The sequence below is a fragment of the Taudactylus pleione genome, unplaced genomic scaffold, assembly GCF_031769625.1.
Source record: "Taudactylus pleione unplaced genomic scaffold, aTauple2 ptg000116l, whole genome shotgun sequence".
Classification (NCBI taxonomy): Eukaryota; Metazoa; Chordata; class Amphibia; order Anura; family Myobatrachidae; genus Taudactylus; species Taudactylus pleione.
In genome coordinates, this window is record NW_028284518.1 from 10,549,436 (window position 1) to 10,566,320 (window position 16,885).

Sequence of the window (16,885 nt, forward strand, 5' to 3'; positions counted from 1 at the left end):
TCAGCTGCATAGGAATTTGGTAGAGGCTCACCTAGAAAACTGTCCTGACACACATGCGTTACCTTCCCCCAAACACTGACTACCTGTCACTCACTTTACAATTAAACACTCTTCGATCATTGCCGCTAGCCAAACTGCTGTGGTGCGTGCACAGTACCAAAAAAATCACTGTACTGCACCCAACATCAACATTGCGTGCGTCTCTAAATCACGCCCATAGTGAAGCACACTAAAGGGTTAGTTTAGTAAAGCTATCATGGATCCCAAACCATTTGGAAGGAATCAACGCGGTCATGGAGGAGGCTAGTGACATCTTTTTACACCATTGTTCTGTTTAGTCTCTAAATATTAATTGTATTTTCACTATGCTTTTCTTTTGTTACTGTACATTATTTGATTATCGTTCGGATAACTATTTTCTTTTGGTAAAATTACAGCTTTTTATAAGCAGTATTCAAAAAATTTGTCATGACTTTTTTTCTGACACTCTCAATTAGGACCACTTTTCTGCTGTTCTCCATGGGGGATTTTTGGGAAGACATAACTCTGGGTAGGGAGCGAATTTAGACTGGCCCGGTTTGCTCCTCAAAACCCTGATGGTTAATAAATTGTAAAAAAGCAATGAAATTCCATAGACAAAAAAACCTTACGGTTTCACCTGTCCCATTAATGCTTCTTAGACATGATCTGAAAATTCGCAAAACCTACTGAATTTGTGCCACTCAAACTAAAAAAAGCAATGAATTTACGATCATTAAGGCTGACTCATTAATGGACGTGTTCATTGCGCAATACAGATATGGTATGCCATCACACACTGTGGTTAAATGCAGATTCAGCACTCTCACAGAGAGATTGCTGTCACTCACAAAATGGTGGAGCTGCTAATTCACAGAATTGTTTGCTCATTGGAATACACATATGCAGTCTATGCAACTGAGATCTGAGCAGAAGATAGGGCTGCACAGATGGGATAAGAGTGGAGTGGATGGGGGGAAAGAGAGCTGTGTGGATGGGGATATATAAGTTGGGGGGGGGTAGAGCTTAAGCAGCACTGATGGGAAGGAGCCAAAATTATGCAGATGGGTGGAAAACAGTGGTGCGGATGGGGGGTACAAAGTGATGCATATGCGTTGAAAACAGTGGTGCGGATGCAGGGAAGATTGGCATGGTTTGGGAGAACAGAGCGATGTGGATGGGGGTTACACAGTGGCATGGATGCAGACAGAGCAGCGCAGATGGGTAAAGACAGATTGATACGGATGAGGGAATACAGACTAGTACAATGGGAGAACACACATTGGGAAAGACAGATTGGTGCAGATAAGGGGGAAGACAGATCGCCACGGTTGGGGGGGCAGAGTGGTGCAGATGGAGGAAGAAAGAGTGGCACAGATGAGGGGAAGACAAAGTGGTGTGACTAGGGGGAAGTTGGTGGTGCAGATAGAAGGAAAGAGTGGCATGGATGCAGGAAGACAGGGTGTCGCGGATGGGGAAAGACAGATTGGTGCGGATGAGAAAATAAAGAACTAGCACTGTAAGGAGACCACACAGATGAGGAAGTTATAGCAGCAAAGATAGTGTACATGCATAGACAGAGTATGATAGTTTTAGAAATTAGGGAGCTGAATGTGTATTCTCAATGAGATGGATGTATGGTGTGAGAAGGATATTGGAACCCAGTAGGATTGTTGTGGTGAACGAATGGGAAGATTGTTGGCACTAAGTGGGATGTGTGTGCCACATAACTGCTCAGATCTCAGTTGCATAGACTCCATATGTGTATTCCAATGAGCACAGAATTCTGTGAATTAGCAGCTCCACCATTTTGTGAGTGACAGCAATCTCACTCTGTGAGAGTGCTGATTCTGCAGTTAACGACAGGGTGTGATGGCATACCATATCTGTGCTGCACAAGAAACACATCCATTAAGGCGTCAGCCTTAAGGATCGTAATTTCATTGCTTTTTTTAGTTTGAGTGGCACAAATTCAGTAGGTTTTGTGAAATTTCAGATCATGTCTAAGAGGCCTTAATGGGACATGTGAAACCATAAGGTTTTTTGTTTATGGAATAAAATTTGTAAATGAATAATTAACCTGTTACTTTCTTTGCTCGTGCTTGGTATCTGGTATAACTTGCTCAATGTTCCTTTTCAAAGGTTGATTGCACTCAGCATAATGAGCTCTGCTCTGACAATCAAGTACGTGGCTATCCAACTTTACTGTGGTTTAGAAATGGCGAAAAAGTAAGTAATCCAATATTGTAGAAATACATCATCTATCTGTTATTGAACCTCTGTGCTCAGTTCATATATATTTGGCCATGCCATGCTTTGTGGTGAAATAAAAAAAATTATTTGCTATATCTACTTTTCTCCTGTTACAGGTGGACCAATACAAAGGGAAGCGGGATTTGGATTCCCTGAAAGAGTATGCTGTAAGCCAACTGAAAACTGCAGAGGAAAAGGAAGATGATGTTGAAGTACCAACTGAAGAGCCTGCAGCAATAGAAGTGGGTAGCAGCCTGCAGTTGCATAGCTAATTTTGTGGGTTTACTTGATGAGCCATAGTAAAGTGACCCATACACCTACGCGTTCAGCATCCGATCCGATTCACATCAGATTACCTTGCAGTCCCGTCGTCACCATTTCTTTTTTTGTTTGCACAGGATCAGTCGTATTATCGATCCTGTGCCTCACGCGCTCTTTAGGGAATAGGGACAAACAGTCATTGAAATTACTTGAATTACCACACGATGGATCACATGAAAAAAAAAAAGACACGTTCTGAACACGATACGATGGAACATATGTGCTGCACATATGATCATAAGATACGATTGAAGGGCCCACGGGAGCGCGCATCGGATGAAAACATGCACGATTTCCACAAGACTGAACGTACGTCGAGTCGAAAATCGTGTGATCGTCTAGAAATCGCGTAGGTGTATGGGGGCCTTAACAGTATAGCTGATGAAGATGGAACAATAATAAATAAATAATAAAATTACAAAATAAATTGTAGCACTTTAGACCATACAAAAGGCATAGGCTCTAGTAAAACAAGGTTTTTACTTTTATTTTGGGTATTTTAATTACATTTCTTTTGGGGGGGAAATGGTTTCTTTATGGGAAGAAAAGGATTAGCACATTTCTTAGGGGTGTTCATAAAATGACAGAGAGAGTGTGAAATCTTTGTCTCATTTGTAAATAAGAAATTGTATACCTTTCCATAATGTAGAAAAGGGCCAGCACTGTGTCTGTATGGGGCTGTGACTGTGCCTGCAAGGTTTTCCATGCATAAGAGTTATCCATTCCAGTTTATTTCTCAGAAGACCAAATGTGGAAACTACACACAAGCTACATCTGCTGCCGCATTACCGGAGCTGCAGCCAATTTGTACCATATGTGTGTAGATGGCAAAGGTACTCAGATTCCGTGGGAAAGCCAAGCATATGGATTGTTAGGGGCACTATGTTTCTTATGCCAGTGTCAATTTTGGATCTGTTTCATCAAAGCAGACTATTGGAAAGAGATTGAGTTGAACAATTAGGTTGCCGACTGTTACCCCATCTCATAGTTGTGGTCAGTGATGCAAATTTGACTGTTTTGATATATTGCAAATATTAGAAGGGAAAGCAAATATTAGACTTCAAATGAAGTCTCAAACTTTTTGAAAATACATTTTGTAAAAATAAATAACGCCTCTCAACTTCAGTTATTTGTGTATTTACTGAAGTATATGTGGAAGAGACTTGTATTGCCAGAGACTTCATGCAGCAGTGAGTTAAACATAGCGCCTTTTAGTTTCTATGAGCAGTTGTGGGAAAAGCTACGCTCTACCAGGCGCGCCTCATTACGTGCAGGTCTCTCCGGTCTCTAACTATACGCTGTTTTATCTCTTCCAGTCCAAGGTCCTGTCTCTTACTGAAACTACCTTTGACCAGACTATTGCCACAGGTGTCAGCTTTATAAAGTTCTATGCACCATGGTGAGTATTTTAGCTGTAACCATGTGGATTCTTCAGACTGTTGTGTTTGCTGTGATTGGAGGTGTTTGGATTCCGCTGTCTGGCTTATACACTGGTGTTAAGCTAACGCTGCAGCAAAGTGTATGAAATGTACTGCTGAAGTGCAATATGTCCACTGATGTTAGGAAATCTTCCATTGATTCTATAAATTGGTTCATGCACTGATGTTATTTCTTAAGGTGTGGACACTGTAAGCATCTTGCTCCTACGTGGGAGGATCTCTCGAAAAAGGAGTTTATTGGTTTGAGCGATGTTAAAATTGCCAAGGTTGACTGCACTGCGGAGAGATCCCTCTGTAACAGATTCTCGGTAAGTCTGTACACTCATTTGTTTCTCTGCTAATTGCTGAGACCTTTTATTACTTTGTGTGTGTGAGAAAAAGGTATTTTTCTCTCTATACCTCTGTGAACTTTAGGTTTATTGCGTTTTGTAGGCTGCATGTTTGCCTCAGTCTATTATAACGTGCACCTTTTTACCTGTCTCCAATGCAAAAATATAAGGGCACATTTAGGTGGAAGAATTACAAAGTATGTTTTGCGCTGCCCTATAGTTACACATGTATGTTGCATTAACCACTTGGAAGCAAGATGTGGTGCGGTCAGGATTCGTATATTGTTGGATGCAGTTTGAGGGGTGATTCTGGTAACTATCATTTTGTGACACAATTACTTAATTTCATAAAAATACTCTACTCTACGGGCGAGGAGGTTTAGGAAGTAGGGAACTTATATTTATTGTAGTTATGTAGTTTTTGTTTCCTTGTATGAGTACTGTAATACCCTTTTCAGACAGAAAAGCAAATTACCGGGTAAAACGCTTTTACCTGGTAATTTGCTGATCAATACGGGTCCTTTTTCTGTCTGGAAGGGTCAACCAGGGTTGAAATTTTCGGGACTTTGACCCTGGTTTTGACCAGGGTTGGAGACCTGGCAATTTTCGAACAGTGTCGACCTTTTCAGACAGAATTAACATCTGTGTTGATCAGATTACTGGGTAGAAATGCTTGACCCAGTAACTTTCTTTTCTGTCTGAAAGGGGGTTCAGGCTGGGACCAGCAAAATTACGCGGCACTCAAATGCCGGGTTTTTTATGAAATTCTGTATCCATTTTAGGGCCGTATTCAATTAGCGGCGAAAAAACGTTTTAGTCGAAAAAGCTTTGCGAGTAATGTAATTTTGCCATGCAAAAAGTTTCCTCTGTATTCAATTCCAGAGTCTTTTTGCCGGTGCGGAAACGCAATGGAATAGAACCGGCAAAAAAGTTACTCCTATGAATAGGTGTTGAAAAAAGGGCAGAATTGCTGTTTTGGGATACAAACCACCCTGCACCCTTGGGACAGTCCCCCAAAGGTAAACTGCGTAAAAAAAAAAAAGTAAAAAAAATACTTTAGATCACCCCAAAAAAGTACTTTCATTTTGGGGGTGAAAAAGTCCAAAGTTGGAGGACAAACTTAAAAACTAGGGAAATAGACTCCAGGGGGGTCCCCAAGTATGTCACAGGTGGTTTTAAGTTTGCAGGTGGTTGCGGAAGGTGTATTTTAGTTTTTTTTTTAGTTTTTTTCAAATGTCACTTTAGCAACTTTAAAATATGCTAGAACCCATTTTCGAATACCCCAAATTTGCTGGGACTACTGATCACCAAAAAATAATGCAAAATGCTATTTCTCACCACTTATGCAAAGATGTTGAATAGCAGCTATTGAGATCATTTAAGTACCCCAAATACCTTTAGCAGGGCTATTCGGGGTATCTATAGTGATCCCCAATGTAAGTGCATCTTTTGGGGGGTGTCAGGCTGATTTTCCCAAATCTGACAGCACTTTTCGCATGTTAGTTTCGCCGGGACCGGTTTCGCCAATTTGTAATTGAATACAGGGATAAGAGAGGACGCGCGAGATACGTTTTTGCATTGAAAACCAGCGATGTCGGCAAAAAGTCCGGCGTGCGAAAAGCACGGGACTTTTCGCATCTAATTGAATATGCCCCTTAGTGTCCATGGTTGTCATAGTATAGACCACCCAAGGTTTAAAAATTTAATTTTTATTTGTGACTGTTTATTTGCCAGCTAATGGCGTTTGCGGCTTAAGTTACTAAAGAAAACAATCCCTCACTATGAGATTTGTTCCTCACCATCTAGCATGCCTAATATACAAATAGGACATATGGCCCATTCCTCTACAGCAAAGCCTCCATGTGTTTAATGGAGGAAATGCTTTCAGTTCTGGCAATAAATGAAGAAATTGGTTAGTTTAAACCCAGTAATTATTTCAAGGCATATTTGCAATTTCTTTCTGTCTTACAAAGGAAAGATGATCTTTTCCTTGTTCCCAGTAACTTCCAGAGATTCCTGGATTTCCTACCCTGAAAATGCTACTAAAATGAATCCTCATTTTGTGCAACTATTCAGCAAGGCCATGTACTTGGTACAGCTGGAAATGGCGATTACCCCTATGTCATACAGATTTGTGCAGGACTAAGATCTGTTGTATAAATTCCCAGTTGCATTGTTTGAGCAGGCATAAGTGAAATTGAGCTAAGTCAGATAATGGGGAAAAAAGCACAGCATTTAATGTGTTAAACACGTTTACCTAAATGAGTCCTGCATGTGCACATGTGATTGATAAATACTCATATGTTCAAGTTTCGCTGAGGTGAAGTCTAAACTTTTCATTTAAAATTTCCACCTATACTACGCTATTCCTAAAGCTGCAGATGTGTGGTGTGCTCATGGTGTAATATATATATATATATATATATATCTCTATATATATATATATATATATCTCCTCCTGATACTGCTTAATGGTTCTCAGACCATTATTTGCTTATTAAGGTGTCTGATTTTACAAACCGCCTTAGTTAATTTACCACATGGGGACTTTTACACCCGAGACTATTCAATTATAGACCTATTATCCATGCACGGTAAATCTGCGATTAATACATAGATTCCAGGGTAAGCACCCGGAGCTATGGGTTAACGTGTTTGTCGTGGCAGAAAGAAGACAAAAAATATCACTACTTTATGCGGATTTCTATTCAAGCCACAGGACGAGGTGAACAGAAATCCGCGTTAAGTGGCTGTTGCGGGCTGTAATTGAATAGCCCCAGACACCGCATCGCAGCTAATTAGCCCTTCGAGGTTAATTAAATTCGACCCTAAGTGTTTAATTATATTTTGGCTCAGGCGATCAGAAACACAGGGTGTCCCATGTATGTATTCCCAATCTGTAGTAGTCTCCTACAGACTTCCAGCATTTGGGACAGTGAGAGGCATGTGTGATTTCTTTTCAATTAATGGAAAGCCCAAGAGAAATGATGGAAGTAGAGATGAAGGTTTGTAGATACAGGTAAAGCAGCAGCTTATTCTGCTTTGGCTGCATTCTGCCGAGATATTCTGTTTCGTATACAATTAGTAAGACAAATTGAACATAACATAAAAATATATATATATACCAGAACAATTAAATTGAACAGAAGCCAAAATTCCCTGCTCACAAGATGTTGCAATTTTGTGGGGAAGAATTCTAGATTTAAGTGTTATCTACATAAAAGTAATACTGTAGCCTAGTAGCTTTCAGTTCTTATTTTTCTGCACTGTGACTGACCATCCATCTTATGTTGGGCATACACTATATACAATTATTGGGACGATCGCCCCGATAATTGTACTGTGTGTGCTGCCGACCAATGTTAAAATATCGATTGGTCGGGCATGCCGGATTGTCTAGCCCATCTGATATATCGGGGCCAAGACACTGTGAGATATCTCAGTGTATGCCCTTGATATCTGCAGGCTGTGAGGCTTCCAGATAAAATGTATGTCAGTCTCTAAGGTATTTTATCTGGCAATGTATGCCCAGCATTATCTTCACGGTCTGATTGTGCTCTAGGGGCTGATTCTGAGTTGGTAGTAAGGTAAAAAAAAAAAGCAACTTTGCACCTTAGCAAAACCATGCTGCACTGTAGGTGGTTCAGATTTAGATTTGGGAGGGGCGTATCCTAGCTCAAATCTAATTTGCAGGGTAAAAATAAAGCTGTCCAGCATTTGTAGGCTACATGCAAAAGCAGCCAGTATTTACCCTGCATGCAAAAAAATATTCATATATATTTGCGCACCTCGCATTGTAACAAGGTTTGTCCAGGTGCAAACTTACTTCTTTTCATTTGCTCTCAATCTCAACTATGAATCAGCCCCAAAGTTTGTTCTGTCTTTCCACTGGGAATCTCCTGTTCAGTGTTTTGTCAATGACAAGGTACAGATCTATCTTTATGTTGTGTGAATTTTGCGTTCTTTTAATCTGTAAATATTAAGCAGCCTTATTGTTTAATCTATGCTGTAGGGATATAAATATAGGAGGACTTGTATTGTGATTAATGGAGACCGAAAGCTCAGGATGTATATTCAGTAAAATCCTTGAAAAGAGCTGCAACTCTGCTTATAAAAGTCCCTCACATTCAGATTTAAAACTGAGGTGTGACGATTAATCCTTTAATTGAACTGTGTGTGTCTAGAAGGGCTGAGGTATTACCCCACCTCTTTTGAAGATAGGCATTCCAGGAAGAGGGGTTGATAATGATCTATGTCCTGTGATTTGAGGAGTGTTATATAACTGTGTGTCCTTTAGCTCTATAGACTGTATAAACATGGTACGTCCATAAACTGTATAAACATGGTATGTCCATTGCTATTTGGTGTGCAGGTCAGAAAGGGCTGGAATTAGCAAGTGAATGGTTTTCAGGTAACCAAATGATGTATATCCCTCACAGTGTGAGGCCATGTGTGAACAACTCTCCCTTTTATGACCCCTGAAGTCCGTGTCCTAGATCATAATCCCAGAACCAGACATCCAGTTACTTCAGTGCCCTACTTCAAAAGACTATTATAGAGGCTAAGATAACGATGGTATTTACTATAGGTCTAGAAGGTGGAAGTTGAAGAGTGAGTTATATCATCACTTATCTTTAAAGCAGGGACCCTGTTAGTTTGGCCAGGTAACCCTGTATTGGAAATCTATTAATCTTAAACCCTGCTGACCTGATTGGGAGACCCTGTTAAGTATGAACAAAGAATTAGGGATGTATAAAAAGAGAATACCATCCAACATTCAATGTCCACTCCTTTGGGGTTCAGACAGTCAGGTCTCGGAGTGCATCAGGATATTCCTGTGGGTGAGATCCCCCCACCCCATCAGCAGTGCTAAGAACTTTAGTGTAAGTTGTCTTAGGGACTCTGATTTATTTGTCTCTTTTATTTTGTAAGAGAATATTTGCATTATAATCGGTTTGTCATTTTATTAATATTTTTGTAACTAAACCTTAAATATTTTTTGGATTAAACACATTTAATCTAGCATATTCTCTGTGATTCTTAGTGTGTGCCTGGATAGGCCCATGCTACATATTTGTGTGTCATTTGAATGTGATTTATTATTAATCTGTTGGGAGATCGCAGACCTCCGGAGAACAGTCTGCGTGGTGGCAGAAGAACTGTGTATTTTTTAAGTGACCGTGGTGCGCCGGCATCACAACCAGCTGATCCAGACTGTTGTATCTGCGAGTCAGCCCGGGTTTGTGACATTTTTAAAATTGATATATATATATATATGTATATGTGTGTGTATGTACATGTAATATTTATATATATTTATTGGAACAGTTCCATATTTTTAATGCTGTGTAATAATATTTCCAGGGTAGAAAATATTATACAACATTAATCTGTCTAATGTTTTATTCATTGATGGTGTGCAAGGGGAGGGGAGATGCTCAAATGTCGTGACTATCAGCCATCGTTTCACCTGTACAGAACTACTTTTTTAGTTTTCAAATGTGTTTATAATATATAGTTTAAGTGTATGTATGTATATGTGTATGTGTGTGTATATATATATATATATATATATATATATATAAATATATATTTTAGTGTTGTGTTTTTTTTTTTTTTTTTTGATTAGTCAGTTGTATTCTCCCTTTAGTTCCACCACTGTACTGTAGTAAATGCTTTCTAATAAACACAAGGTATAACTGAGTGCTTTTAGCTCCTTTTTTAGCCATAAAGCATCTACTGGTTTCTTTACCTTGTTCAACTCTTCCCCTTTACAGGTACATGGGTATCCGTCATTGCTACTCTTTCGTGCTGGGGAAAAAGTGGGTGAGCATGAAGGTGCCCGAGATCTGGAAACATTACAGAACTTTGTCTTGCGTCACTCCAGAGATGAACTATGAAACTTCCCTGAACCCTATGGGTTTATGTCGTCTGTATGGGCCAAATGGTTACTGAATTTTCTACATGCAGTACTACAGAGCGTCTTGATTTGATGGTTTGTCCTCTCTGTATTCTGTAAGACATGTTTAACCATGGAAAAGGAAGGGATACAGCAATTTGTCTTTCAGAAGGGCAACAGAAACCTATATAAAGACATCTCAGGATGTAGGTTTATTATGCCACTATATGGACAATATGTCTTAAGGGGAGGAATTTAACAATCTGTCTCTTAAACATATTTCATCACCTCTTTCTCTTATTGTGAAATTAGACGTGAAGTGCCTTACTTACTTGCTGGGTGGGTAAGGGATGAAGGGATACACTAAATGAAACAATTAAATAAAAAGATTTTTCATTGTTCTGTGTAGTATGTCGATTCTGATTATGGTGTGCAGCATATATCAATGGTTTGTTAGAAAATGTTATACCTAATTACCTTTTATGGGAAATTATTTTTGATCCTCTGTGTCTCCATGTACTGTAAGCCTAACCTAATTGTTTTAGGGCTCTAGGCTAGGCTGCCCCAATAAACGCAGCTTTAATAGACAAACCATAATGTGTTGGATTTTTTGTTTTGTTTATTTTGTCATCAAGTGTTTCAATATCATTATAACAGTACAGCACTTACTGTGTCCGATCAATGTTTTATTACACACTTCTGCATTCAAATACATGAAGGTCCTGACCCAATTAGAAGGTATCCACAGTTTTTTTTTGTTTTGTTTTTTACATACAGCTTTTAAAGGTTCTCAGCATAAACTACCTCTTGCAAGCCATAACTAGTTGATTATGCTGACATGGATCTAGTAGAAACCGGTATTGTGACAAATAATTTCAGTTTGTATTAAAGTCTACAACCGGTAGCCCCTAACTTTATTACTGACATCTCTCTCCCTGTAACTTTTGTCTGTGCTGTGGAGAACTTGACTGATACTTGTCTGTGATTTTGAGAGATTACTCTGCATATGGGAAATAGTATGGAAATTTTTGTATGTCAAATTAAATAAATTACAAAAAATGTATAATGGAAGTTATTGGATAAGTGATTGACTGACTTAATTGTACTGTAAGCGCGACCTTAAAGAAAACTGAACTGACCTGGTTATCTTATAAATATGATGGCAAAAGGAGGCTTTTAAAGAGTGGTTATCAGGTTGCAGAACAGAAACCCCTTTATCAGATTTGGCAATGCATGTTGTTTTGGGTACGTGATCCCGGCACTGGTAATGCCAACAGTCAGAATTCATGCAGCCTAATCCTGATGCATGCAGGTAAGTATTTAAGGAATCTATATTAGAACCTCTATACACTCCTTCCTATACCTTCTAATATCCTGCCTATACCTTCTAATATCCTGCCTATACCTTCTAAGGATGACGCTAATTTGCGTATGCAGTCATACAGTAAATAAAGACTTCAGACCTGGAATCTGTGGTTCTAAAGCACAAGTATTATTCAAGTAAAAGTACAGTCAGTTACACGTTATTGATCCAGACACAATTTGGCGCAAAGGAATTAAACAGACCCAAGTACAGTATACATACGCAGTGCTTCCGGAACAGATGTTAGGCATCAGCAAGAAACCCCTTTGTCAATCAGCATTCAGCATGAAGACTAAGACCCAGTGTTGGAGCACACATATTTATACCCCCCAGAAATAGACAACACAATAAAAAAGTTGTTGCTGATGCCATTGGTTCCCAAGGGGGATACATCTGTTACAGAGCATTTAACAGGCTGATTCAAATAGACACAACCCAGCCTCCAACAACTGAGGGTCTCTGGTTTCCCGCCCCATGGAACATCCTAACAGTTCATATAATATACATTTTGTTGCTTGAAGTCTCTGCGGTCCAGAAGTTGAGAATGCATGATGCGATCTCCACACCGATAATACCGGAATTCTGTTGAGAGTACGCATCAGTACAAAACCAAACACTGCTTACTTAGCATGTATAAAACCTTAGTTACCAAATAATCTTTATTTCACAGCATTTATAATGAACAAACTTAAAGCTTGTCCCTGAAAGCTTATGGAACCTTGTATGTGGATATGTAATGTGTGAGTATGCGGGGTTTGATATAAAGACGCTAGTTAACTTGGAGCAGATGCCTGCGCATAAAGCTAATGAACAGCATTTTCATATAGGATCTTATGCATTTGCTAATATGCGATTAGTTACCAGCGCAATTGTGCGTATTAATGTGTGTTTGAGAAATGGTGCACTTACATCTCACTTAAACTAAGTGAACACCTAGCAGTGTGGAATGCTGAGCCTTACAGTTCCAAACGCCCCCCTCTCTCAGCAGCCCCCACCCTTCCCAGGCTCAACAGTAAAGTCCTTTGTTCTCCCAGGCTCTTGTGTAAATGCAAATTAGCACAGCTACAAGACCCAAAACCTCAGATAACACTCTTGGCTTTGAAGGTATTTTATTGCAGGAAGCCTGCTAATGTAAGGTGTGTATTCGAGCAGGGCCACCTGGAGTGAGAGCAGACATGTCCAGGAAGCTTGTCTACACAGGCTAGTTGTCACGTGGCCATTTGCTCTGTTTAGCTAATGCAATATATCCTTTAGGGGAATTATAATAATATACACTTTATCCAGAGCACCCAAACTACGTAAAGTCATGAAATGGGCTTTTGGTGAATCGCCGTAACTTATGGCGATGGTCACAGATGCAATCGCATGATGCTAATAGTAATATCACCACATGTACTAAAGAGTGAGTTTATCTAAAATGGAGCTTAGGCGGCCATTCGCAAAATGGCGTCTTGCGGCCAGTCGCAAGATGGTGTCGCTGTGATTCAATTTTAAACTGATCTTGTCTCAGCCAATAATCCAGCTTCGACATATTCTAACACTAACCCACCTCTCCCGCACCGTAACTTAATCCTAAACCTAATACTCACTGTCTGGATTGCAGCCATCAGGATTCCGGCGCCGGGATTCTGTCTGCTGGCATGGTCTGTCCTGGGATGGTAACTTAGATCCCCATGTTTGTAATTTAACTGGTGCAAGGAACTGAGTATTGGGAGTGAGAGAACTGGTCAGAAAAATGATCCTTCAACTTTTTAATGACAAATGGATGAGTGCTTGTGGGTCACAAATCTAAAGAATTCTACAGCCATGGTCAAAAGTTTTGAGAATGACACCAGTATTAGTTTTCACAAAGTTTGCTGCTTCAGTGTTTTTAAACCTTTTTGTCAGATGTTACTATGGTATACTGAAGTAAAATTTACAAGCAGTTCATAAGTGTCAAAGGCTAGTATTGACAATTACATTAAGTTTATGCAAAGAGTCAATATTTGCAGTGTTGACCCTTCTTTTTCAAGACCTCTGCAATTCGCCCTGGCATGCTGTCAATCAACTTCTAGGCCACATACTGACTGATGGCCGCCCATTCTTGCCTAATCAATGTTTTTGGAGCTTGTCAGAATTTGTGGGTTTTTGTTTGTCCACCCGCCTCTTGAGGATTGACCACAAGTTCTCAATTGGATTAAGGTCTGGGGAGTTTCCTGGCCACGGACCCAAAATTTCGATGTTTTGTTCCCCGAGCCACTTAGTTATCACTTTTGCCTTATGGCAAGGTGCTCCATCATGCTGGAAAAGGCATTGTTCGTCACCAAACTGTTCTTGGATGGTTGGGAGAAGTTGCTCTTGGGGGATGTTTTGGTACCATTCTTTATTCATGGCTGTGTTCTTAGGCAAAATTGCGAGTGAGCCCACTCCCTTGGCTGAGCAGCAACCCCACACATGAATGGTCTCAGGATGCTTTACCTGACAAAGGAGTGATGGTAGCGCTCACCTTTCCTTCTCCGTACAAGCGTTTTTCCAGATGCCCCAAACAATCTGAAAGGGGATTAATCAGAGAAAATAACTTTACCCCAGTCCCCAACAGTCCAATCCCTGTACCTTTTGTAGAATATCGGTCTATCCATGATGGTTTTTCCTGGAGAGAAGTGGCTTCTTTGCTGCCTTTCTTGACACCAGGCCATCCTAAAAAAGTCTTCACCTCACTGTGCGTGAAGATGCACTCACATCTGCCTGCTGCCATTCCTGAGCAGGCTCTGCACTGGTGGTACCCCATTCCCACAGCTGAATCAACTTTAGGAGACTGTCCTGGCGCTTACTGGACGTTCTTGGGCACCCTGAAGCCACTTTCACAACTATTAATCCTCTATCCTTGAAGTTCTTGATGCTCCGATAAATAGTTGATTTAGGTGCAATGTTACTAGCAGCAATATCCTTGCCTGTGAAGCCCTTTTTGTGCAAAGCAATGATGACTGCACGTTTCCTTGCAGGTAACCATGGTTAACAGATGAAGAACAATGATTTCAAGCTCCACCCTCCTTTTTTTTTAAAGCTTTCAGCCTATTGTTCTAACTCAGTCAGCATGACACAGCCAGCCTTGTCCTTGTCAACACTGTCTCACCTGTGTTAACGAGAGAATCATTGACATGTCAGCTGGTCCTTTTGTGGCATGGCTGAAATACAGCGGAAATGTTGTTTTTGGGATTAAGTTCAATGTCATGGTAAAGAGGGACTTTGCAATTCATCTGATTTACTCTTCATAACATTCTGGAGTATATGCAAATTCCCATCATAAAAACGGAAGCAGCAGACTTTGTGAAAACCGATACTTGTGTCATTCTCAACTTTTGGCCATGACTGTACAGCCCTGAGTGCTTGTTTCAGCAGTGAAGGGTTCTGGCATGGTTTTGGTGCGCACACTTCCTTATAAGGAGAAGTCCATGATAATCACAGATGTCTCCACATACAGCTTCCTTCCTTCCGTGGTAAACAGCCCTTCTAGTTACGCCATCCTGCAGCGCCAAGCGTCTTTTTGTGATTTAAAAAAAAAAAAAATAATTTTCTTTGACCTTCAAATGCGTCATTAGCAGACTGATGGAAATAAGACTCACAAACCGCTTCTGCTGATTATATGCAGCATGCTATATTCTGTGTGTAACTGCGGGTGTATCTGAATGTGAAATGCTACGTTAGTGTCAGAGGCGCTGACAATGATATAGCATTTCGCATGCAGATATTTATAAATATAGATACCCGCGGAATATAGGCAGGCTGCATATTTTAATCAGCAGAAGCTTCTTGTGCTACCCTATTCGCATCGCTGTGCGAATAAGCTGCATTTGTAGGAGAAAAAGTTGCACGCAAAGATGCTCTGCGCTACTGAGTCGCATGGTACTCACGTGTTATGTTTAACGCGACGTAGTGCACGAAGGTAAGATGTATGTGGACACATCTGTAATGTTACCAAGGGATGATCGTCTTGACCACACTCTGCAGAATTTCTTGTCTATGATTACAGCATATTTGCATATGCACATCTCTTTCTGGGTAAAGTGGGCAGGGCAAAGGCCTGATGAAATTCCTAATTGCATCATCATGGCTCTGTCACAGCGAAGTATTGCCAAGAACCAAAGCAAAATGTAGCAAGAATGTGATGACCCAGTTTGTTGTGACATGACCCTATCTGGACCTCTTTCACCCGGAGATGGATTTTTACATTGTCAACAGGTATGGATTACAGTACCAATATCCACTGATCCTGTATGGTCCTCCAATGGCTTGGTTAAGATGACAAACCCATGTAAGAATTCATGGGAACAATATCTTTAAGGGGCCCATACATCTTGCTGCAATTCCCTGATCCCCAACACCTGGGATTGGTCTGGCGATCATTTTTAACATGCAGACTTTCCCCGCTTCCCCTTCGGATCGGTGTGTGGGGATCAGGGAATTGTGGCACTGGTGTATTACCCGCATATGACAATATTTTCCACCACTGTCAGCCATGTGTCTGTTCTGTAACATTCTTGTAAAACTCAAGACATTGGTAGACACAATGCTTCAGTATATACTGGCTGTATTAGTCAGAGCTAAGTGACTTCATAGTAGGATTTGGTCCTTTTTTTTGCCCCCTAACCAATGGACTGAACATAAAAACCCATCAAAAGAAATGCCTATATGTCCTAAAAATACTATATCATTTGCTTAAGTGGAAGGAGAAAATAACATGTAATGGCAAAAAGGAAGTAGTGCAAAACTATAAAAATTAGCCCATTCCTATGCTGTAAAACACCCATCATCTACGTTAGTTGCTAGACAGACTTTCCAGAAAATAAGTTAAGCTCTCTACAGCAAGCTTCAAGAAGCCCTTAAAGTTGCACTATAGCACAGATTCTCAAACTTTGTTCTTGGTACCCCAAACAGTGCACATCTTCCAGTTCTCCTCACAGAATCGCAAGTGACATAATTAGTTACATCTGTGGATCTTTTAAAATGTGCCAGTCAGTAATGAATACACCTGTGCACCTGCTGGGTAACCTGGAAAATGTGAACTGTGTGGGGTCCTGAGGACCGAGTTTGAGAACCACTGCTCTATAGTATCAATGCTATGTTTTCCTTCACTTTTATTTTAAATATAGATCCAATTGTTTACTTTTTATTTCATATTGTAAAATGGATACCTTGATAAAAAAAATGCAATGATCAGAATATTAATTTTATCACTTAGTTGAAGCATTACATATCCTAACATGTTAAAGTCCATTTTTCCCAT

General features: G+C 40.2%; 1 protein-coding gene across 1 annotated transcript in view; it reads left to right on the top strand.

Moving 5' to 3' along the window:
- LOC148524755 (thioredoxin domain-containing protein 5-like) overlaps positions 1-10,850 on the top strand; it is a 29,192-nt gene extending 18,342 nt beyond the window's left edge. The window contains exons 6-10 of the mRNA XM_088471677.1: positions 2,161-2,247; positions 2,388-2,513; positions 3,909-3,991; positions 4,210-4,339; positions 10,138-10,850. Coding sequence (XP_088327803.1) covers positions 2,161-2,247; positions 2,388-2,513; positions 3,909-3,991; positions 4,210-4,339; positions 10,138-10,260 — 549 coding nt within the window. The 3' untranslated portion in view covers positions 10,261-10,850. The remainder of the gene's footprint in view (positions 1-2,160; positions 2,248-2,387; positions 2,514-3,908; positions 3,992-4,209; positions 4,340-10,137) is intronic.
- Positions 10,851-16,885: the final 6,035 nt, after the last annotated feature.